The 25334-nt window shown below is 48.4% G+C and overlaps 1 protein-coding gene across 4 annotated transcripts in view; it reads left to right on the forward strand.

Annotated features, from left to right (window-relative positions):
* The window catches only part of NRP2 (neuropilin 2), a 114660-nt gene that overhangs the window by 49915 nt on the left and 39411 nt on the right, over positions 1-25334 (forward strand). For 3 of the 4 annotated variants that reach the window (XM_061186715.1, XM_061186724.1, XM_061186708.1), the window contains exons 8-12: positions 8688-8832; positions 9955-10304; positions 12180-12324; positions 16078-16194; positions 19131-19271. In XM_061186715.1, coding sequence (XP_061042698.1) covers positions 8688-8832; positions 9955-10304; positions 12180-12324; positions 16078-16194; positions 19131-19271 — 898 coding nt within the window. Of the gene's footprint in view, positions 1-8687; positions 8833-9954; positions 10305-12179; positions 12325-16077; positions 16195-19130; positions 19272-19367; positions 20199-25334 lie in introns of those variants that run through there. The other variant, XM_061186732.1, reaches the window with a different exon arrangement.

Raw genomic sequence — 25334 nt, forward strand, 5'->3', positions numbered from 1 at the left:
TCTGGTTACCTTGCTCTTAGTCACGGTGTTGCTAGGCTGTTCTGACGTATTTGGAAGAAATCCCAGCTAAAAGAAAGAGTCTGTCGTATGCTGCCTGTGTCCTGATGGCCAGATTGAGGATGGGAGGGTGAGGGCGGGGATCAGGTAAGGTTTGGGTCCAAGAGTTTTCAGAATTACCCTGTAATGAGTAACAGAAATGCACTAAGCTCATCCTATTAATGTAATGATGACTTCCAAGGGGCTTGGAGAACCCTCAGGCACCGGCCCATTTGCTTCAGAATTTAACAGTGTTTCAGACTGTGGAATTGAAGCTCTCAAGGCAAAGTCATTTGCCCCAGGGACATGGGGAACCGTGGAGTCCCTTGGAAGGCACCAGTCACCAGGCTTTGACTTCAGGCCAGAGTTTCCATCATCTGACCCAGGTCTGGCTCAGCATCTTGCATCCAGAGGGAAACTGGCTTCCTCGATGTTCCGTCCACGGGTCGAGAGGGGTGCATATTCATGGAGATCTGAAGGCAAGTCGTGCTTGGAAGTCATGGCTTCAAGCGCGGGGCTCAGCATTTTGGATTTTGGGCCCCATCATAGAATCCTGAGATGTAGTGTTGAATGAAGTTGCTTTGCGTTTGATCTGGCCACATCCCTTCAGAACAAATAAACCCCCGCTTCAAAAATCCTCTGTACTACATTTATTTTCCAAATTAAAATGAATCGTTGTGAGAGCCATTTGAGAATTTAAAACCCTCTGTGAAATTATCAGAGACTTAAGAGGAGAGAGACTGGTGTCATAAAACCACACCCCCCAAATCAGTCAGCTAACGGTTAGAACCACGTGGCGTCTTTTTGCAGATCTTCTTGGATGATGCACTACGTGACCTTGGAAATTTCTCTTCACAGCTCCGTGCCTCAGTGTTTCCGCCTGCCCTAATGGAATGGTGCTGTAGCTACTGTTGGCAGAGCACTTTGGGATCCATGGATGGAAGGCTCTCTGCAGATATAACTAATGTATTAGACCCGCAGAGCTCTTCTGGAACAGAAGGAAGTTATCAATTTAAAAAGTAACAAGGGATATCCCATGGGATATTTACTGCCTCCTTTAAAATCATAGGTCTGGAAGGGACCTGATGAGTCGTCCAGACTTCTCCCTGCATCTGATGGGGCCTGTACTTGAGCTGCCTCAGATTAACGGTACCCCTCATTCTTCAGTTAGGAGTGCAGTTATTCCTCCAATGAAAATTTTTAGGTTTTCAAAAATTACCTTTTTTTTAAGCCTCCTGGTGGATGACTGGCTTTTCCTTTTCCTTTTTATTGTAATAATTTTGTTTACTGTATATAAGATTAAGACAGTGACTCAAACCATCAGCTAGCAATGGGCATCAGACTTTAGAAATCATGGATATGATTGCATCGTCTAGGGTTATATATGTTTAGAAGAGGGCTGATGACCTTTTCAAATTCAAGTCCCCCCAGTTTATCTGTCCCCCTCAATTATAAACAAGAATAATCCAGGGCCCTCGGTAATTAAGTTTGTCCCTTATCCATTTGCCATGGGATGAGCTCAGACCTTTAGCCTCTCCACTTAGGAAGCTCCAGGGAAATTTTCATTATACACAAGCTTGGAACCTTTTCTCCATCAGGCTCCCATGGCTGGCTTCACCCAACTCCCATGGGTGCTGAATTGTCTCCGGGAGCTGAGGCCAGCCTCCCTGGTGCTCACAGCCCTGATGCTAAATTCCTTGTGCTTCCCAGGCCCCACTGTGCGTAGGGGCCAGTGGGACAGAGCAGATAGCAGGGGATGTGGAACGGCGCCGTGATTTTGCTTGGGCTGCGAAAACACGCGCTTTGCCCTAACCTCAGCATCCCTAGATGAGCAGTGGGGTGAACACCTCTCCAGGTGGATTGTCAGGTTCTTTGCCATCACCGGTTCCCTGCTCTGTGCTTTCCTGCGATTTCACCCAGAAAAGGAGTGCAGGTGGCAGGTAGACTCAGCAGCCTCATTCCCTGTACCTTTTCTGCTCTCTTTTCCCCACCTGGAAGTTAAAGGTGCTTCCTTAAATAATGTGGCGGTGTCTTTGTAGGAGGTTTTCAGCGTGGAGGCCCTTCCCACCCAGGTAGAATGTCTGTTTCTGCCCCACCTTCCCAGGAGGACTTCCGGCCCCTCGTTGCTCTGATGCTCCACTCTCTCCCACACCATCTCTCCTTCAGCCCCAAATCCCTGAGCTGCCCTCCTCTCTTCTCCTCCCTCGTGCTTTCCTGTCTCAAATCCTGAAACCCTAATCCTGTTAGTATGCTGTGTTCCAGGGCTCAGTGTCTCATGGGGGTAACATAATCCCGCAGTAAATCTAACGGGCCCCGCCAGGCACACACAGATGGGGGTGTGCACATCCCACCCACCTCAGCCCCCAGCCCCAGAAAGAAAGCGGTCTCCCCTGCCCTGCACCCCACGGCCAGCTCCCGCTCCTCTATCTCCTCCCTCACATCAGCAAAACTGCTTGATGACAAAAACAGCCCTGAAGTAAAGGAGGAGGAGACAGGAGGGCATCGTGGTCATAAACGAGCATTTGGTGGTTAGGGAATTTCTTTGCCCTACCCGCATCCCTTCCCTCCCTTAAATTCTCTCTCTCTGTCTCTCTCTCTGTCTCTCATCTCTCATATATATATATATTTATACATGAGAGAGACATCCTTTCTGATTCTGTATCTGGCTAAGTTCCCACATTCACTAGAATAAAAGTAGCTTTAAAAAAATTTTATAGTCTTTAAGGAAGAGTTTTAAGAGAGAAATGTCAGGACCATGATTTACAAACAGGGAAAAAAAGGTCCATTGCCTTAGCATCATTTCCCGAGCGCAACATTCACCCTCACCCACACCCTTGCCTGCTTGGTGCAACAAATTAATTAAACAGGATGGCATTCATTGATTAACAATGTATGTCTATGTGTAGCCCCGACGGCTGGTTTTAGAGAAAATGCAAGGGAAGGAGGTGGGAGTGGGAGGGCTGGCCGTAGGTTCTGCAGTGAGGATGAGTCGGTACCATTGTTTCTGAGACAGATTTTTTAAATGCGCTCCTGGTTTCCCCCGTCTCTGCCCTCGACTCCTGTCATCTCTCTTCTCTGCCTGCTTTGTTCTCCTCCTTCAGTGTCTGTGCCAAGGAGATTGAAAAGGAGAACTTTGGATGCAACGCAACATGTATTAGTGGAGAGAAATATTTATTCTTAAAAAAAGGAAGAAGAAGAAGATCTCCTGCACGGTTTCTACCTCAGGGCTCCAACACTGTGTTGTCTTTGAAAAATTTCCTGCTTTCTGTGCAATCCCTGGAGCTGGCCACGTTCAGATATTTACAGCAAAATAGAAATAAACTATAGGTCACAGCATAGGGAATGAAGAGACGGGCATGCGCAGATGCAATACTGAAGCCCCATCAGGAGGGAGGCTATGCACAGAATGAGGGCCTGCCTCGTGGCGGGAGGTTAGACAGCCAGGAACGCTGTCAGCCTGCACCGTGTCCTTCCACCAAGGAGCTCAAAGACTTTGACGGACACGGAGCATCTACACTGGCCTGGGCACCCGGATGTTGATGGCAGAGATGAGCGGTGTATGGGAGAGGGATGTAGGGCTGGCAGAGGATCCCCCCGCATAGAGACCTCCAAGGTAGGCCGTGAAACGCTCACTGTTCTCAGCAGTGCCTGAGTCACTGCATACTCTTCAAAGAGGACTTTGGGAGGGGTCAGCAGGGAGAGGTGGTGTGACTAGAAACGGGGTGAAAGACGGAGAAAAGATGACCTCAGTGATGCTTTCTGGCTAGATGTTTCTTATTAGAGTTTATATATTATTTTCTTTAATTTGTTTTTTACATAGTATTATAGTCCATGCCTTACGAGCTCACAGGAGTGGTCAAAACATGTTGATTTTCTTTTCCTGGGGGGAGAAGATTGGGGCGGGGGTGAAGTTGTAGATAATAACCAAATTGGGATATTGGAAAGCAGCCAATTTGACTGGCAGAGGCCCCCCTCCCCCCTGAGGTGCAAATCAGACAATCCATGAGGTGCTGCTGGTTTCTGATTCTGTCTTACTGAAAATAAACCAAAGGTCTCAGGAATCAATTGGAAAGTGTTGGATTATGTTCAGAATTCAGCAAGGCACCAAATGGATTATCCAAACCACTTCGTGTCCTGAATTGTTTTTTAAACTTGGTTTATAGAAGTGCACTTGAAGAAGTCTTTATGTTCAACATAGCTTCATATATATGTGTATATATATATATATATATATATGTATGTATGTATTAGTAATTACAACATAATCAGTGCTATCCCCACCTCTTAAGAAGGTTAGGGTCACTTTGAACACACCTCTGGTTTTCCTTTGCGCAGGAAAGCAACCATATTAACATTTCTCTTTTAAAGTTAACAAAAATGTATACCATCTGTGACATCCAGCTTTTAAAGCAGATGTTAAAATGTGATCACCACGTTTGATATACATCTATCTGGGTATGCCATATGCTGACAAGCCACTGAGTTTTCTCAGCAATATGGACTCCTCACTGCAAAGTTATGGCCTGAAAATTCCTGGCCTCGAGGTGGGACTTGAGAGTCAGTGGCTTTCAGAACTTGAACTTCCCCAGTTGAACAAAGACCTATTTATTGCTTGTGACGTGGTTTCCAGTCCAATATCTGTCCTGGGTATCGTGCAGGCACTGGAGCCAGCAGGGAGGGCTGGTAGAGTTGAGTGTCTACCTGCAAGCGTGTTATCGACTTTATTTTCCTGAAGGAGAAATCAAGGTATCTGAGGTTTATTGATTGGCCTATAGTGATTCAGTGAGTCGGAAGGGAATAGGGAGTAAAACCAATTCCCTGGCATCATCTCCCAAGCGCACAACCCCTTACCTTGCAATGCCAAGACTGGAAGCCAAGGATTCATCTCAGAGAGTTTGATCAGAAAACATATGAAGGGTGATTCTGAAACCACAGGAGCATTGAAAAAGTCATAAAGATGTATAATGTATGATAGCATTTACCAGCTATAAATAAGGCAGTGCAGGGAAAAAAAATAGAGACCTTGGAAATCCACTGGGTCAGGAGAAATAGAAACTGCTTAATATTTCATTAAAAATGGATCTTCTTAAATTGCACTTTGATATCTTTGCGCGAAAGACGATATGTAAGAACTAAGGTGTTGTTATTTATTACTCTTCATTATTAATCATCTGAACTGTTATTGAACTAAAACATCAACAAGATGTATTCTCCCTCTGAGTGGGGCAGTCACCATGTGTTCTGGGCACTGTTTGAAGTATATGAAAATCCACGTCACTTGTCCACAAAAGCACTTAGGCTACAAGGGACAATGGTAACTAAAATGCCATGCTAGAAAGTAGACACTTCCGGGGCAGTTGTAAATGAGAAACTCTTGTGAAGAAAGCCTTAGAATCTGGGGGCCAGAGCGGACCTTACAAATCAGCTCATACAATCCTCTCATTTAATGGAGGAGGAAATTGGGGCCTGGGGGAGGTAGAGATATTTGCCCACACCTAGGAGCTAATTAACAGCAGAGTCTGGCTCCTGGTTCAGTGGTGTTTGGACTTTTTTTTTCTCCCTACACCCACCTCAGAGTGAGAGGTATACAAAAAGTTTATTAAAATAAGATGGTATTCCTTCAGCCAAGGGTCCAGAGAGCGGAAGGCAGATATGAGAACAAGGTCAAGAGCAAACAAGACACCGAGAAGGACCTAGGCTTGGAAACAGGAAGGATAATTTGAGGTCACATTGAAAGAGGCTTCATTTGGTTCCAGGGGTGGGAGAAGGGTGAGCAAAACTGAATAGCAGAATGAAGGTCAATTTGAGCACCAGGTAGATGTCCGCAGGGACATAAAACATGTGTCTGCCTCCCTTTCTGGCTGATGCCATTGTAGACAGAGATCCAGGGGCTCACCCAAGCCTGTGGCCACACGCATCCATGGGAAGACCAGCCCCTCCCCAGGCGTATACCCACACGTGTGTGCCCCCCGTGCCCACAGGCAGCCAGCCTTCCCAAGGCAGTCCACAGACAAAGTCATTTCCTTACTGAGGAAGGAAAGGAAAGGTTTCTTGGTGTTGTCTGCCAAGGCTGAGAAATGAAGGGGTCAGATAAGATAAAATTGGATATTAAAAACACGAGACGTGCTGTGTTTCTAAACGGTACCAGCGTGGTGTGTACGCTGTGGATTAGCAGCTGTGTTAAAGTTCAGATCCACTCAACACTCCAATTATATATTCACGTGGAAAATCAAGCCCCCGCCCCTGCCCCCCACTTACGAACTCCTTAGCATCTCCTGCTGGAGGTCACACACAGCCACCGTCACCATCCTCAGGGAGTAGGCCAGTGGGGACCCACCACTGCTCACAGCACCCTTCCGAAATAAGCAGAGGGCTGCATTTGCGTCTTCCCTACCAAAGCAAAACAAAACAAAACAAAGAGCCTCTGCCTCACGCCGAATTCTAGGAGAACTGGTTAATCTCTTTCCCTTGGATTCAGTCCCTCCATCCCTCTCCTCAGAGCTTCAGAAGAAGCCAAGGAACAGGCATGGCGAGGCTTAGGTCGTGCTGGGCCCTGGGCCCTCCTTCCAGTGGTCCCTCCCCAGATTAGATCACAGAGGTTCAGGCGCCTCTCTCTTCCCTTAGGCCTTCTCCCAGGTGTCTGGAACTGACCCTCTTTCCTCCTGCTTTCGTGGCCCTTCTTCCTCCTTCGCTTTGTCCTCAATCACTATGCAGGAAGCAGCCAACCCGAAGCTGGGAGAGATGGGTGGGCAAGCGGTCCTGCCTCGGTGCTCCCTGCAATCAGCCGGGCAGCAGAGGAGGAAACTGGTGGACTGGGACCGGGGCAGAGGCTCCCCAGGGGAGGAGAGGGAACAGCAAGGCTGGTGCGGGAGCTGCCCTGGAATCAGTGGGCTCGACACCAGGAGCAAGGGCTTTCAACTGAATGCCGTGGTCCAGGGAAAACTTGTTTCCTCCTCTCCCTTCCTCTGTTTCTCTTAAACAGGCCACTTCCCCTCATTTGGCAAAAGGTATGATGGCTCTTAGCCTTCCCCCCCACCATCAGTGGGGCGCTCTTAACAGCTCTAACTTTTGACCTTAGTACGTGGGAGATATAGAGGGTTCAAGGTTGCCAAATGGCAGAGTTCCTGATTACAGTTCCTAAGGAAGCAAGGGCCGCGTTGTTAATTAGCTCTAAGCTTCTGTGCTGCTCTTCGCTGTTACTCGGATCATTCTACTTTGGGATTAGAAACACCCTGGGAGCAAGCATGTCACTGAACAGCAGCTCTCCTTCCGTTCCACCCATGTTTGGGGACCTTCAGGGCTCCATGACTCCTAGCCACCAACATAAACACTGCAGATGTAGAAGAGATGAGAGTCAAGGGAGAAAACCACAAGCCTGAAGTCTAAAAACATGGCAAGGGCTTGAGATCTGGACAGACATCGCCGAGCCTCAGTTTTTTCATCAATAAAGTGGAAATAATAGTACTTACTTCCCGGGATGTTGTAGGCCTAATTATGTTTACACAGTGTCTGGCTCAATGAGATTCCAGTATACCAGTTTCCCCATTCCCCTTGTCCCAGGCCTGTCAGTGCCCAAACAGCTCGCATGTTATAGGTGCCGTGAGCCGAAGGAGCTGGCCCCCCTGCCCAGGAGAAATTGCTAGTTGTTGCAGAGTTGGCTGTGAGTGGACTTAGAGTCACTTGGTTGTTAAGACTATGACAGATATGATCTAGAAGTGATGGTTAGTTGGTCTTTCCCTTCACTCTTATCCGGGGAAACCAAGAGAAACTTACATATACTTGTTCCAGCTACTCTTTTTCCATTTTTAATGGAGAACACAAAAAAGCACAAGGTCCATATGGCAGTTATTGATTTGGGCCATCTGGTAAGCTAGGACTTGCTCCTACCATGTTGGATTAGAAGCCACTCTGGAAAGCCTTTCCTCCCATAAGAGATGCATTGGTCAGATGGGGACAGGGATGGATTTCATTACAGGGCAGGGACTACAGTGAGAGAAAGCCAGAGCAGGACTCCAACGGTCTGTCTGCAACCCTGACCCTACAACGAAGACCAGAAAGAACCAAGAAAGTGTTGATTGACACAGGGGCACCGGGGGTCGACAGTGCTTCCACCCTCTCACCCATCCATGGAGCAGGGAGACCTCTAAGGAACTAACAGAAACAATTGTGAAGCACTTTCTGATTATAAAATACCCTGGAAATCTTTCTATAGGCCTGAAACCGGAGGAAAAGGGAAAGTCAAGTTCAAGCTAGTGAGAGAAGTCCACAACCCTAAAAGATGACATTGTCGTTCGATTTTTAAAGGATATTCTACTTTCTTTTTCCTCTCTCTCTCTCTCTCTCTCTCTCGACTTCTGAAAGTGTTTTCCTTTCATGGTGCCTTCCTCTGCTGGCCCTCAGGCCCAGAGGCAAAATTTTCCTTCCCTCCAAAAGTTTTTGTGAAGACCATGTATTGTTTTCAACTTAGAGCAGTGTGAGAAATTAAATTTTTTTCATGGTGTTTCTAAAACAGCACCAAACAACAAACCCACTGATTATTTCTAAGCTTAAGGGAAATAAAATTGAACAGACCTTTCCCTCTCCGTCAGAGACTGCGTGGCTCACCTACACACTGGGATTTCTATAACATGGATTCGTGTGTGATATTACAGGTCTTCCAAGCCAACAACGATGCCACGGAGGTGGTTCTGAACAAGCTGCACTCACCGCTGCTGACACGCTTCGTCAGGGTCCGTCCACAGACCTGGCACTCGGGCATCGCCCTCCGCCTGGAGCTCTTCGGCTGCCGGGTCACAGGTGAAGTGGGGCTCCTGTGAGGTTGGGGAGCTCTGCGCCCCCTTCCAGCCCTCTGCAGACGGCTTGATTGCACCACGTGACCTTAACAGAAGGCTGGCTTTTACCTGTAACTCCCTGTATGGGTACTGAATGCACACTGACTCTAGACCCTGCCTTGCCGGCTACCATTTCTTCACGCACGCTCCACTCACTCATTCGCTGCACAAATACTTACGGAAGGCCCGCTGTGTGCCAGGCCACACATTGGGAGCTGGAAGTGAATAAGAGAAGGGAACCAGCAGATGGGATCTCTGACATGCTGGAACTTTCAGGCGGGTGGGCAAGATAGATAATAAACAAATGTAAGTACAGGGGTAATTATACACTAAGATGCGTGTGTGAAGGAAAAGGATAGGATGCTCTGAGAGTGAGTGAGGGGACCTGATTGAAAGTTTGGGGACAGCCTTTCTGAGGATGTGACACTTAAACTCGGGGATGAGTAAAGGGTAGTCTGACGGTGACTGAGGGGAAGAGCATTTTGGGTAGAAGGAACAGCATGTTCCAGGATGCTGGCAAGATGCAAGGCAGTAAAGAGCTGTGGTAACACATGTGAAATTAAGATCTGGTCCCAGGAAGGGTTCCATCTAGTTCGGGAAATAATCCCCCAGGTAACAATTCAATGCTCAGCTGAGCTCCCCTGCACTCACCACCCCTAAGAGGGTCAGTGGGGAGTGTGTCACCAAGGATGTGAGAGTCCTTGGCTAACAACATGAGACACTCAGCCATGCCAGGCACCATGCTGAGAGCTTTTATATTGTAACTAACAATCCATGCAACAACCCCCAAGAGGTAAGTACTGCTATTAGCCCTCCTTTAGGCTTGGGGAAACTGAGGCACAGAGCACTTCAATTATTTTCCCAAAGTCACGCAACTAGTAAGTGACAAAGCAAATGTGAATCCAGGCAGTCTGGTGCCCAGCTGGGCTCGTAACCACAGTGCTATCCCACCTTGAAATGCAAAGAAATCAGTGCTGACTTAAAAGTGTTTGATAGTCAGGTCCTTTGACAGTTCCCTACTGATTGGGGGTGGTTCCAGTTAGTAGGGTACCAGCATGACCTCTTGTATCTTCCTCCCTCTCCGCAGACGCCCCCTGCTCCGACATGCTGGGGATGCTCTCGGGCCTCATTGCCGACTCCCAGATCTCCGCTTCCTCCACCCGCGAGTACCTCTGGAGCCCCAGTGCTGCCCGCCTGGTCAGCAGCCGCTCAGGCTGGTTCCCTCGGATCCCTCAGGCCCAGCCGGGCGAGGAGTGGCTCCAGGTAGACCTGGGAGTGCCCAAGACCGTGAAAGGCGTCATCATCCAGGGGGCCCGCGGAGGAGATAGCATCACTGCCGTGGAAGCCAGGGCGTTTGTGCGCAAGTTCAAAGTCTCCTACAGCCTAAATGGCAAAGACTGGGAGCACATCCAGGACCCCAGGACCCAGCAGCCGAAGGTAGGATGTTCCCGGAGGACTCCCTAACCTTGCCCCAAACAGGGAGGTTGATTTGGGGGATGTTGATTTCCCATCTAGACAGTCATCACCAACCCCTGCCAGTCAAACAGATATTAACTGAGAGATTACTTTGTGCCAGGCCCTCTGCTAAATGCCTTATTTTAACCTTTACAACATCTCTAGAAGGTAGGTCCTTTCGTCCCTCCCATTTTAGAGATAACAAAACTGAGGCTTGATGTCATGCCAGGGTCATACAGTACCTGTGGTAGAGCCATGATTCAGACACAAGTCTCACTCCAGAGCCCAAACGCCTAACCACTACTCAACACTGCCTTTCTAGTGTCTTGGACACTCTTTCTACCCTCTTTCAGATAAAGTGTCCTTGGAACTGGCCAGACATCCAAAGGGGATGTGGTTTTTGGAGGCTCAACTACAGAAACTAGTGAATTACTTCCAAAAACAACTGTGTTTTTCTGAGTGTTGCTGCACTCCTTTGTATTTTCCTGGGCTTGACTGCTTAGATCTTTCTTGCCTCTCACACAGAGGCTGGGAAGAGGCAAGAGAAACTAACACCAGGCCAAAGTGCAGGCCAGTGTAATACCCCCTCCCGCCATCGGAGGAGTGAAGGTCAGCCCTCAACGAGGGGCACCGAGGAGCCCCAGGAAAGGGAGAGGACATCACACCCCTGTCCCTCTCCAGGTTAATCTCCCAATCAGCCAGGCGTTCCGATCCTCATTGCTAAGTTACCCCTCATTTTCCTCAGAAGAGCAGGGCCCCTAATAAGGAAGGGGTATCACATGGCTCTGTTTAGCAATGTTTTCCATTCTTAATGCAGAGGCAAGGGCTGGGTTGGAGGTTTTGCAGTGCTGATGTAAACTCCCAGCTCATAATTCCAGCGGCTTGGAAAGGCTCAGTGCTTGGTAACTGGAACCTTCAGTGGATGTAGCAGAAGTTGGACCACTGGCTCACCCAGGGAGAGCTGACCCTGGCTCTTCTTGACTATTCTGGGGGCCTGGGAAAGGAGATGATCTTAGCCAGGGTCAGAGCCTGCCCTCCCCATGACAGTGCCCCCCTTTGGGAATTGTGGGCATCCTGCAAAATGAGGTGGCTCTGCCGCATTCCTAGATGCTAATCAGCTACAGCCCCTGGCACACCTGCACACCAACAGTCCCCTAAGTCACTGGTTCACAGGTACGCTCTGGGTTGGGTCCCCCACCTGGCTTCAGCCAGGGCAGCCCCACTGTCATCAATTTTATGTAGTGCGGCTTTAGGTGAGGTTTCTTTTGACAGAATTTCTTCCACTAAACCAAGGTTGGGGGAACACAATCTTAGATTATCAGGGTGTGACCAGTGGAAATTGTCATTAGCCTAGAAAAGGGATGGTCACTTTCCCTTCAGCCTCTCAGTGACCTGGCATTTTCTAAACCTAGACTTTCAAGCTGGGACTTTCTAAATCTAGACTTCTAAGCATCTGGGGAAGAACTTCTTTTTCTAGTAAACCGAGAACTTCAAAACAGGCAAGACAGCCTAAATGCCCTTCACTCCTCTCTAGCCAAATCCAGCTTAATTAAGACTCACTCAGAGCCGAATTCTGAGTCCTCAGTTTCACTCCCAGGATAGAGGACAGAACCCAGCAATTGCCACTTTCATCTGCTCCCCATTTGCCGTGTTTCTGGGACCTCCCAAATGAATAAAAACCTTGGTCTGAGAATGGGGCTCCCACGGACCAAAATGGGCAGTGACCATGAATTAACTCTGAAGCTGCCTTCTGGTTGGATGTGAGGGGTGAGGTGGGAAGGGGGGAGGAAGGAGCAGAAAGGAGGAGTGAGGAGGGCTCCCACCTAAGAAGGGCTGAGCAGCCTGTCTCCCCTGCAGCTGTTTGAAGGGAACATGCACTACGACACCCCTGACATCCGGAGGTTTGACCCTGTCCTGGCGCAGTACGTGCGGGTGTACCCTGAGAGGTGGTCCCCTGCGGGCATTGGGATGCGACTGGAGGTGCTGGGCTGTGACTGGACAGGTAAGGCCCTCTTTCCACTGCGTGCCTCACTCACATGGTCTCATGACCCCGGCTTCCTGGGATGGCCTGGGAGGAGGTCAGACCACGACGGGGACGGGGCAGAGGGGCAGCCATCCCTGGGGTGAAGCCCCATCAGTTCAAAACGCTGCTGCCCCCTGCCTGCCCTGGGCCCCACCTTGTTCTACCTCAAACCACGGGCACTGCAGCCTCTGGACTCAGGACAGCTTCTCAAGGGATGTGCTGTGTCATTTTTAAAGGATCATTTCAGTCCTCCAACCCCAGTCTCTCAAAAACAAATCATAACCACACACTGCCCACCCAAATTCAATTAGACCCTGACTCTTCAGGCCAGAGAGCTGTGGCTGTTGATTTAGGGAAGAAAAAAAACTGCTCATGATAATAAAGTAATCGGTTTATGTCTGAATCTGGCCTCCAGATGTCTGTGGCTAAGAGACTTCATTTTCATTTCGAAGCCACATCTGTAAAAGGCATTTATTTGCTCAGGAGGGACCCTGTTGCAGGGGAGCTGCCGAGAGCCCGACTTCTTCCCCGTGTGCCGCAGGAGGCTCGCTGGGCTCCACCCTGCGTCCCAAGCCCTGGGAGCACCTCCGAGTCTCCTGAACGAAGATGAGGCCCGCCGATCATGGCCACCCTCCTGGTTTCCCGGGAAGCACCCCATCCATCCTTCCGAGTCGGGTCCGCCTCCCCTCCAGGCCCCGCCCTCCTCCCCCGGCAGGGCTGGCACAGATCCCAGCTCGAGCCGAGCCGGAGCCCGAGCTCGCTCGCTGCCTGCCAAACGGAGCTAGGGGGGCGCGCCGAGCCAGTGGCAGCAGGCGCAGCAGGCAGGACCCCGACCCCAGGTATCTCCATTTTCCTGTCTGTGCCGTACCTGTCAGCAGCTCACCCAGCAGGGGATCGTGAAGGATTAGTAAGAGCATGTCGGAGAAGTGCTTTTGGCTCCCGGGGAGAAAAGTGCTGCCTGTGTGCCGTTATGATGGCGCCGAGGAAGTGTCCCGTTGAGGCACGAAGGCTGGGAATCGGGCCCAAATTAGCCTTTCTCACCTTTCAATGGAAGGCAGCCCCAGTGAACATATTTTAGTGGGAAGACACTTTACTCCCCATCACGGGGTGAGGCCAGGTTCCCTGCAGCCTGATGAGTGTTCCTCACCTGTCCTCTTTCAGGCCCTGAAAACTGCCCTCCAACAGTGACACAAGCTGGCTTCTTCTGGCCAGAATCAGAGGCTTAGAGATGCAGGGGACCCGAGGGCTTCTAGGCCAGTGGCTTTCAAACGTTTCTGACCACCATCCACAATTTAAAATAAATTTATATCACGAGCCACTCGACTTACAAGCATGCGTGCGCACACACACACACACACACACACACAGCACACATACACGTGTGTGCTTATGGGATATAGTATATCATTAAGCACCTGGACTCTGGGGACAGATCGCCAAGTTCAAGTCCTGCCTCTGCCGATCTCGGTTATCCTAGCTGAAGAACGGGGGTGACCATAGTATATCTACACCCCCCAGGGTTGTCATGAGGATTCAATAAAATAATGGATATAAAATACTTAGCCTGCTGCTTGGCACCTAATAAACTTGTTATGATAAGTAAGTGTGACTGAAACAAAAGGTTCCCAAAGCGGTGCTCTTCCTTGCCACGTGAGTACACGCTGAAATATTATAGCCCCTATTTTAAAACGCTAGTCCTGACTCATGAAATTGATCTACAACCTGTTAACAAGGGTGACATACCGTTTGAAAAAAAATCACCCATCTAGGCCAATGCCTCTTTCACAGAGAGGGAAACTGAGTCCCAGAGAGAGGAGCCACTTGCCAGAGGCCGATCAGCTACCTGAGGGCTGACTCATACTTCCCTTCTGTCCCCGGTCCTCCGTGCCACGCCTCTTCCCAGGCTGGCCCTGCTTTGTGACCGGCTGGACAATTGCTAATGGCCTTTTCCTCCTATTGCCCCCCGCCAAGCTGGCCCAAATTATACCGGCGATGGTCAGCAACAGGTTTCTCATTTCAAAGTCCTCCTGGCCATTCCTTGGAAGATCAGAGTAGGGGCTCGATACCCTCCGCCCAGCCTCCTTCCCTTTGAAGTCTCTGACATCTGGTTTCAATTGCCGGGGAGCGTAGTTTGATGGGCAGTTACCTCTAAGTGCCCAGTACAAACACAGTGGACACGGAGGCCGGCTACCGTTTCCTCACTTTCATTCACACGCCCTGCCCTCTCATTGCCTCGCCCGCCCCCTGTGCCCCTAGATTTAACATTATCTCTCTGCCACCCAGCTCACCCACTCTGCTACCTAACATTTCCAGGAACCGCTCTCCCAGGCCACGTGGCTTTCTGCTTGTCAAATTTCCATTCATTTCTGTGACTCATCCTTGTTCCCTTCTTCATTCCTACCCCAAAAGGATAACAGGGAAAATAATGGGCTGGGTTGAGTTACTGCAGCTAAATAGTTTGACAGGGCTGCTTCACCTGTTCATTTGTTTGTATTTCAAATGATTACTTCTTGCCTTGCTGACCATAGTTTGCTTTACAATGAAGTTTGAGATTCTGTGACACAGTAACAAATATGAACTTACAAGTTAGGACGCTTCGAGGTTACTTGCCCAGCCAGGTTTGGTCGCCTGCTACTTGTATTTTGAATAAGTTGCCAACATTGACAAGTCTGGAGATTTTCCCTGGAGATTTTGTTTGTTTGTTTGTTTCATGCGAGGGAAAAAAAAAAATCTTTTTGCAAGATCTGGCCACACTGGGCCACCTCCCCTCGGCTCTTCAATCTGCTGGAACCAGTCACGTGGTGGCCTCCTTTCAACCAGGCCTTCTGTCCCAGCCTTTACTCTCCCAGCCCCCAGCAGGCCATCCTCCCTTACAGTAGCAGTTAGCCTCCTAGAAGCATTTGAATTTGCCACACCCTGACCTAAAGGCACAGCCCCAAATTATTTCCACTGAATGGAGTCTGAGTCACTTTGAGCCCATATTCTTTTCCATCCGGTTTTGTGCAAACACGAACAACGATGCCTGGGGTCGCACCTCCCAAGCTGTCTGGCTTGGCTATGACTTCAGCCGTTGTGCTTCTGATAATCTTGTAATAGGTGGGCCCCCAGGTTGGGTTAGCTTTGGTTCCGTCTGACTCAGAGAAGGCAGAGAAGAGAAGGCCTGTTCCACGCACAAGCAGGGCTGAGCCCGAGACACGACAGCAGTCACCCAAGGGGCTGTGCACAGACAGGTGTTTTCCACAGGACGGAAGCTCACTCCATTAACCCCGATTTTTTTCAAACCATTTTTGATGGGTGTCCTTCATTGCTTATGTGTGTTGTGTCACCCACACCTGTGTCTGAAACAGAACACCCAGAGCATGGTTGAGCCCTGCCTGTGGTCAGTGTCACCCACATTGATTACTGCCTGGCGTGCATGGCCTTTTGTGCTGGCCTCAGGGCCTCTGCTGTGGAGTAGAGTGTGGGTTTGTGTTCATGCCTCCGTTACGGCTATTTCTACAGCTTGGGACCATTCTCCTTAACACAGGCCATGTTCCTGACTTCATCACAGCACACAGAAGTGACTTCATGGGGGTGTGTGTGTGTGTGTGTATGTCCATCTTGGATTTCCTTTTTTCTTCCTTCTTGAAAGGCCCACCCTTGGAGAGGAGACTTAGTATTTGGCATCTTCCTGCTGGGTTTTGACACAGGCTGCTGCATGTGGTATTCACTCCTTCCTTTGCCTTTCTGCAGACTCAAAGCCAACGGTTGAGACACTGGGACCCACTGTGAAGAGCGAAGAGACCACCACCCCATACCCCATCGACGAGGAGGCCACGGAGTGCGGGGAGAACTGCAGCTTTGAGGATGGTGAGGATGGGGCCAGAGCCGTGTTTCATCCAGGATGGTATGGGTGCCGACCAGTCGCAGTGGAGGCTGGCCCATGGCTGGGGCCGGGACCTGGGGGTCCCCTAGGTCAGAGGTCAGGGAAGTGTGGTACTTAGGGGCTTGGGGCAGTGGCTATTTCCAACCAATCTAGAAGCATTCAGATATTGGAACAACCAGTACAGCCCTACGGGTGTGAACCCACTGGGCATCAGCTGAGATAAGGGGCCATCCAAGGAGGATGCCTCCTTTGAGTAGTCTCCTTTCCTAGCCCTCACTTCGTATCTTTAGAATCCACAGCTGTGATCTCCCCTCCTGCTAAGCTTGTCTCCGGGGCACAGTCAAGGGAAGATCTGGCTGTCATCTGGGTGACTTGGTCAGTGGAGCACGATAGGTTAACTCAGCAGTTAACCATGATTTAATTGCGTTGCCCTGTGTCTTTTACCACCACCGGTTGAGAAAGCCTGACAATTAGGATTATAAGATAGGGCACCCCATCCTCCACGAGGCGAGTGCAGGTCAGTGACAAAGACGGAGGTACGAAAAGGCACCTCACCCATTCCTCAAAACTCAGGGCCTCCTCATTTACGATCAGTCTCTTCACATGGGAAATCTATAGCATTTTCATTTTATCTTCTAAGCATATCCAAGTTAGAGAAAAACAATAATTGGCAGAGCCCAAAAGGACATCACATTTTAAATCTTCCTGCTAAGGTCACAGAATATGAGGACATTCCTAACAAACCACAAAGTTTGGAACACCTGGCATTTTGGGCTAGAATTTAATGCTTGACAGCCTCAATTTACAGTAAATTACTGATCATTATTAAACATTCATTAAACCAAACGAGGGAAGATTGGTGAAGAGGCTTGGGAAGTGATGGAAACATAAAGACATAGCACCGAGTCAGTAGGTAGATGGTGAAATCTGTGGATCCTGCACCCTTAGCCACTTGACAGTGTGAGAAACTGCAAGGATGCCGTGGACGGCTCCCCAAGATGGCTACAAAGAAGAATGGGAGGGGAGCCAAAAATAAATGCTGAAGTTGTGTGACTGCAAAATGATAATTTAATGCATATGCTCTCAGGAATGTGCTTTTTTGTGCATTGCGTGGGCCGGGGGACACTCTTGGTCAGGGATAGTTGAATGCAGAATTCTGACATTTTAATGAACTTGTTTTTGTTTTATGAAGAGGAGAAAGAGACTTGGAGAATCTTCCAAGACATGTTTGAAAGAGTTTGAGAGCCAAAAGTGGAGCGCTCTCATTTACTGTGTGGTGTTGGATTAGCAGGGTTTGCTTGGTGCAGGGCAAAAGGAGGGGGTTTTGTCTAAATGGCAATCCAAAGGAAAATGTAAGGACTTTCAGAAGTTTAATATAATTTTCCCTTTTATAGTGGTTTGTTTCATTTGGGGTTTCTTTGGTGGTTCCTCCCCTCTCACTTTTTTTTTTTTTTTTTTTTTTTTTTGCTAAAGATCTCTTTGTGGAATTGGGTTCCTGAGATACAGTATGCGTATAAACATTAGAGAGGAATTATGGTATATTGAATTACTCCATATTTTTGAACGGAAAAATAGAAACTTAGAAGTTGTCGGGAAAAGGGGATGGGGAGGGCTAAGGGCTGACTTTTCCAAGCCACAGGTTGATGCTTCAGTAATAGATTCCATGTGTTTCTCCTCAACTCAAGCTGACTTTGGCCAAGGGTGGGCAAATATTAAATATTCTTTCTTGGGAAGGGGAGGCACGAGCAGGACCCGGTGGCAATCTGCCACCAAGGCCAGCAGTGCCCTTCCCCTAAGAGGTGAGCCGTCCTCACCCCCGGGGTGGGAGCAATGTGTTTCTACCAGTCGGCTGTTCCCTTTAGACTTCCTAACCTGCCTTCCCCACGGAAATTCCTCTCTGGGAACCCTGAGAAGGGAAGTGAAAAGGCCAAAGACCCCACTTCCTCCCTGCTACCAGCGTTAGCCAACACTTTTCCGCTGTCTCCGCAGCTACTGCGGACAAGAGTCCAAATCTGGGTTCCCGTTTCCTCTCTTTCCCCCACCTCCACCCCACCCCCGACTTAATCACATGTTCGGCACCAGCTCAGACTGGATTTTTAGAGCTGAGTGGCACCTCCAAAGAAACCCTTTGGGTTCGGTCTGTTCGCTTAGAGGTGAACAGCCGAACAGACGGGGGCAAGCCATTGTGTGGTCTCTTAGATTTCCATTCTCTGCTGTCCCTGGAGTCCTAGCCTTCAGGCACTCCGAGCCATGTAAAATTATTTTTCCTCCTGGTCAGCGCTGAGCTGGGCGGCAGGCTGGTCTGGTCCCCTCGATTTGCCCTAACATGCCAAATCGCCCGCCTGGCAGTGCCTCCCCCGGGGATGCTGAACTGACCCGGTCTTCTGAAACAAGAGGCCTGGCACAGGGAGGTGAAGGGGAGCAAACAAGCCTCCCTTGTTTCCAAGGTCACTTTCTCCTCCCTGGCCAGTACCTCCCGCATTTTGAATTTCAGCCTCTCCGGATGCCAACGGGCTGTCCATCACTGCTGACAGCCAGGTTGGCAGGATCCTGCCTTCCACTGAGGCACTGGGGAGACATTCTTCTCTGGCATTTAAGGAACAGCAATTTCCACATTTGTCTGCTCTCCAGGGTGGACAGAAGAGGCCGATTAGAGCCTGAAGCCATTTGGTGGCCTCATTTATAATTGCTTACTATGGGAACCACTGGCAGACTTGGCTTTCATGCCTGGGAAGGATGAGACCAAAGCCTGACCCGAAAGCCAACAATCGCCAAGATGAGTTAAATGAATAAGCAAAGGGAGCCATTTCTTTCTCTGCTCTCCCCTTAGGCCCTGCCAGCCGTTTAAATAGCACCACTGTGGCTGTTCTCCGAACCCATTTCATTTGCCTCGTTTCGGGGTTTTTGTTTTCCCTTTTAGACAAAGATTTGCAGCTCCCTTCAGGATTCAACTGCAACTTTGATTTCCCCGAGGAGCCCTGTGGTTGGATGTACGATCGTGCCAAGTGGCTCAAGAGCACCTGGACCGGCAGCTCCGGCCCCAGCGACCGGACGTTTCCAGGTAAGCCAGCCTCGAATTAAGCGATGAGAGGGTTAAGGCCAGCCTGCGCCACGTTTTTCAGCTCCACATTCCCTGACAAGCTTCATAACTTCACAGAACCGTCCTCTGCTCTTTGCCCGCAAACCACCGGCCTTTACTGACAATGTCACCCGACGGAATAGCTGGTTGGCGGTTCCTGGCCCTCTCTTGTGATTACAGAGCAGCCTGGAAGCTGGGAGGGAGCGAGACAGGCCAAGATCAAAGAAGAGGAAAGAAAGAGCAATTAGGAGGTCCTAGGAGAGGGGATGAGTCAATGTCCCTTTGTTCCCGTAGCCAGCTCTCGATGCCACCATCACAGAGCCCCTTGTGACTCCAAGCTGGATATTGTTCCTAAAATGGCTCATTGGGAAGCTCCTGGCCCCAAGTCTGAGTGATACTTTTTGGAGGGTATCATCACTTCTGTTGAAAACCAAGTCGAGGGCCTGAAATGCTGCCACACCCTTGGGTGTCTAGCAGAGCTGCCGGGCACTTGGCCCCCTGAAGAGTGTGCTGTTGCCAGTCCTTGGAATATTGTGAAGCCGCCCTCTTGGTTTCAGAGAGCCAGATTCCAGAGCCTCTCCTGGCACTGTTGGTAGAGAGGGGTTGCCTTTAGCCCTGCTAAGCAGGAGTTGTCCACTCTCTCCATTGTGGCATGCTTTTACAGTGATGTTCTGGTAAATGTTTAACGACCAGCTCTCCAGGTTTAAAAAAAAAAAATCTGCTTTGTAATTAATGTTTGCCACTCTCCGTGGTGTAAATCCTCCCACTGTGGTTGAACGCAAGCTACCAACATGACGTCATCGGAGGTGGAGTTGAGAAGTACAGCTACACAGCCTTAGATAGTTTTTTTCCCTCACACAGATAACATAGATATAAATAACTTCCGGATCATGCATACCAGTAAAATGTATTAAAATAATTAGGAAGTATTGCATTTTGAGAATATATTTCCTTTCTTTTTTAATATACTTTATTTCATTGCAACTTTATATAATTCAATTGTTAACAATGCTTGCATTTCACAGTAGGCTTGCAAAATTCCAGAAAACTCCACAATCGGCTCTCACAAGCCAGTACGTAGCATACGTTGCTCTAGCACATCGCGCCTTAGCTTTCAGTGTTCCCGGAGCTTGGGCCCCCGTAAGCGTTTTAGAGGGAAGGGCTTAATTCTGGAAATTAGTAGATCATATGTTGCCTGCCTAGAGAATGAAAGGAGGAGGGACCTCCCCTTCTTCAGAGTCCCCCAGAGCTGCTCTGCTGCCCCTCACCCCAAGGACTGGCCGTGTCCCCTGTCTCCAGGGACGGCAGTGGGACAGACGCTCTCCGCGGGCCGCCTCCTGCGCTTGCTTTCCCGGAGGGTCACAGCGTCTGCTCCGGAGAAAAACATTTTCATATGTTCAAGTGTTTATCTCTTCAGGATTTGAGTGCTCAGAGAGATTAATATCTGAAGATCACCACGGCCTCAGGCAACAGGAGAGAACACTTACCCTCGTCCCAGCGTTAATCACCCTCCCCCCTCTCGCTCACTGCAATAATGTTTAATTAATATAATGAGCCTCCTGCACGTTGGAAAAAAAATACTTATTTTTATAACCCAGCCTGGATTTTTCATTTCATTTCCTCTCCTTTGAGACTTGGCCCAATTAATTGGTTGTTTTCCCAACCTCTACTTTTTATCCAAACGTAAAGGAGATTTGCCGTGGGGGTGGGGTGGTGTACGTGTGAGGTTTATGTGTGTGCATTTGTGCGCTGTGTGTGTACGTGTAATGTTTATACATGTGCATTTGTGCACTGTGTGTGTACGTGTGATGTTTATACGTGTGCATTTGTGCGCTGTGTGTGTATGTGTGATGTTTATACATGTGCATTTGTGCGCTGTGTGTATGTATGTCTTTCTTTCTCAAGGTATTTGTGGGTTTTGTGTGTATGTGCATATGTTGTTTTTATGTGTAGATTTTGTGTGTTTGTAAATATGTATATGCATTCATTTAGTTTGTGTGCATGTATGAATCTGTGTGTGTGTGTGTGTCTGTATGTTTATATTTGAGTGTGTCTGTGGTTTATATGCATGTGTATGTGTGTGTCTGTATGTTTATGTTTGAGTGTGTTTGTGGTTTATATGCGTGTGTGTGTGTGTGTGTGAGGTGTGTGTATAAGGGGGCAGCTTGGCAAAGGCACGTTGAATAAAGGGATGTAGATGATACAGCAAGGGGAGATTTACTGGCTCTTATTCAGCATCCATCCTCAGGTTCTTTCTAATAATTCCACTTCCTCCCTTGCACTCTTCTGAGCAGATTTTCTCTAAGAATGCCTGAGGTCAGCCCTGTCCAGACTCCAAGGCCACCAGTTAGCAAGTGACACTTTGGGGAGAGCTTAAGCTACTCTCCATTTGACGCGGTTCCCCTCTGCCCCCTCTTCGCCCAGCCCTCACCCTCACCTGATGCCCCATGGTTTGACCCCGGCTACTGGCTGGGAATCCTCATCCTGCCCTCGTTCCACTTGATTCATTACACCCTGCGGTTTGGGAAGGCTCTTCAGAGCAATCTTGCAGAGCGGGCAGAAGTCCAACCTTTGGCTGGCTGGCTGGGGACAGAAAGAAAATTAGGGCCATAAGGAACTGCTAGATCTAATGTTGTTTCTCCCTGAAGAAATCGAGAAAGAAAATAATTATTTTCCTGTTCCAGAGGAATCCCTGAAGTTCGGAAAAGTGGCCCTTGGATGCTGCCTCCAGAAAACAAAATCATAATATCGTCTTCAGAGCCCTTCTGTCCATCCTCTGATGATTTAAAAATCATTTGCTGTATTTCCCATTGTCCTTCCCCTTACAAAACATGATACTGGGCTCTAAGCAGGAGAGGATAGAGAGCCCTTTCTGTTCAGGGTGGTCCTTTCTTCTTCAAAAAAAAATTGGGGCCCCGCGGAGAGCAGTTGGGAGAAGGGAAACAGCTGTGCTTGGTTAGGGGCAGGGCAAATGCTAACGGGTTCAGAGTCCCGGGACCTTCCAAGTCAAGCCTGAAAGTGCTGTGTCACCCACACTTCGCCCCTCCACAAAGAGGAGACCACTCCAGTCTTTAAGAAATGTGTGCCATGTGTTTTATCTCCTTGTTAGGTAGGTAAACAAAAGTAATTACACTTAAGAAAGGAGGTGTGCCCATCAAGTGCAGAGGGAGAAGGGAGGAAAGAAAAAAGGCAACAGCCATGTTGAAATATCATACACAGGCTACTTGATTAGAAGTGTCTGTGGAAACTACTTACATTCCTTAGATGTTTTCTGATTTAGTTCTTTTCTCATGTTTTGTTTCTTTTCCTTTTAAGTAAGCAATTAGTTCTCTTCTTTTGGCTAGTGGTAATAGTTGCTTAAGGCTGACAAGGCCCTCACTGGTTTTATTCCACTGTTTTTGTTTTTCAAGATAGTCTTTCAAGACATTCAGAATTTCTTTTTTTAGCTCTTTGCTTGTGGCTTAGAAGCCTGCAGTGTGTTCATACCAGCCCCTGGGGACCCTGGTCCGAATTCAGTGACCCCTGGTGGTTGCAGAGGAGCTAGTACCTTGTTCTCTGAGAAAGCACTTTGCCTTTGCTCTGTAACTACACTGACACAGAAAATGTCTCCCCTAGTGGAAGCCGCTGTATCTCCCACAGATATTCTCAAGTGCATTGATCAGAAACAGAATTTTGAGGAAGATCAGATTCAGCTCTTTAAGGAACAAGGCAAAAACTCCTTGAGATGCTATGGTGAACCCGTGTGTCTAGACCTGCCCTGTGTAATACGGTGGCCGCTAGCCACACGTGACTATTTTAATTTTAATTAAAATTAAATACAGATAAAACTTCAGTTCCTCCATCACATCAGCCACATTTCAAGAGCTCAGTACCCACTCTGTGTGGGACGGTGCAGGTAGAGAACACGTCCGTCATCACAGGATGCTGTCTTGGTCAGCACAGCTGGAGCACCTTTTGGCATGAAGAGTAACTTCCAGGGTGCTTGCTGATGCTGTTGTTCCTTGGTTTGGTGTAAACCAAGAGAAAATGATTAGGGAGATGTGCCTTCTCCGTGATCCTTTGGGGGGAGTGTTCAGTGCCTGGCATTTTTTGTCACTGTCATTGTACCTCAGTGAGTAACATAGTAAAGTAAGCAAGTAACATACTGTTAGACAGTATAGGAACTATTTCATTCAATCAAAAAGAGTAAATACTAAGTAATAGCAATAGTAGTAATAATTGTTTTATTATTATTGTTGTTGTTGTTGTTGTTATTATTATCTTCAGGAATGAGACAAGACTAGAGATTAAGGGTATGTTCCAGGTCAGCTTCAGAATCCTCAAGTGTGTGGTCACCCTAAATGTGTGTTCTTTTATATATTTGTTGACCTAATGAAGTATGACTACAATATTACTTCATTTCAGTAACTTCAAATCATGGAAGTGACATAAAGAAAACAGGCAAAGGCTATTCGGAATAGTATGCCTTTATAAAAGGACAGAGCTTTGGCTACCTAGCATTTATATGCTTATTGGATTGAGAGACCAGAACCTTTACTCTGGGTTCAAAAACAAGTGAGAGTAAGTCAAGAATACAATGTTGTGAAATATTCAAATTTTACAAATGGCGGCTCTTCCATCAGATGTAAGTGGTAGGCCTGTTGACTTCTCGTAGGGCTGTTTTGATGCAGATTGGGTCACTGAATAAACCCCATGAGAGTGGAGGACCAGAACTGTGGTTCACTATGGGACATACACACAAGAGGGTTAAGTGTGAGTGGGTATGGTCAGTAGACAGTCACAAAGCAATCAGTGAAAATGACTGATGAGTCAACTTGCTTACAATGGGCTTGATTTTGGGCGGTGAGTTAGCAGGGACTCTGTGAATTAAAAAGCAACTCTCTAAACTCAAAAGACCTTCCTCATAGGTGGGACCGATGGCAGCAAACAATCCAGACACGGGATTGTCATCAGCTTGAACTGCCTTCAGAAAGAGGTTGCTGTGGTGTGTCTGGGGCACAGCCACTACAAATATGAAGACGGGAACTTCTCAGGCTTAGAGCAGGCTAGATAATTAAAGACCAGGAACAGCTGGGCTAAAAGAAAGCCATATTTAAGGAATAACTTCAACTGGAAAAGGAAAGCATAGAGGCCCTTCTTTAAGGAACGTAGGAAGGAAGACATCTCTGACTTTGTGGAAAAGACAGCAGTAGAGAGGAGAAGCTCTTCCTTTTTTTTCTGAAAGTCATGATTGGTTGAGTGTGTAAGATTGATAATGAAGGGGCAGAGTGATAACAAGACTGAGTCGGTTGCAAACCTTCATGAAAGCTGACATGCCAAAAAAGCAGCGCAAGATAGACTCCTGCAAAGCCCAGGCCTGAAACCTCAAATGTCCACAAGATGGTCAATTGTAAACCTTGAGAACATCCTGCCGAGTTCATCCAAAGTCAATGTTTCCCTTAGCCAGTTGTTAATTTGAGGACCTTAGCAGAGATAGTCTGACCTTGGGAGGCCAGCTGAGGGGCTGACTCATGTCTTAAGCATGACCTATACAAAGAGACTCCATCTCCTGCAGCACTAAATATTCTTTCAGATGGTTGTTCTAGTAGGAGGGCAAGATGCTAGCCAGGAGATGCGTGTGTTGGACAGATGGTGTGTTTGGCTTTGCGATAGCCTGGAGGATCAGACTGGTGATTTATTTCAGGGTTTGGTAAGGTGTCGGCACCACTGATTCCATTGCTGTTGGGCCAGGAGTGGTCATGTGATCAGCTGAAGCCAGATGTGGTCGTAAATCGCCAGGTGAAATGTCAGGAGACCCTTTCTAGAGACAGCAGCAGGTTAAGACGCTGAATGACCTTGTCCTCTGCACTTCCTCTCTGCCCTTTTGAACTCCTGTTGTTCATTCCCATGCGATTGTTTTCCCTGCGTCATGGGCAACAACAGATGTTTTGAGTCAAGAACCTAGCAAAATGCCTCCCAAACATGTCAGGTCTGGGGGGAGAGGGATTGTATCTCTGGAACATTTTTTCTTCATTCTCTTTCTGCTGCTAAATGTATCTCCTCTGC

This window comes from Eubalaena glacialis, chromosome 1 (genome assembly GCF_028564815.1).
Source record: "Eubalaena glacialis isolate mEubGla1 chromosome 1, mEubGla1.1.hap2.+ XY, whole genome shotgun sequence".
Taxonomy (NCBI): Eukaryota; Metazoa; Chordata; class Mammalia; order Artiodactyla; family Balaenidae; genus Eubalaena; species Eubalaena glacialis.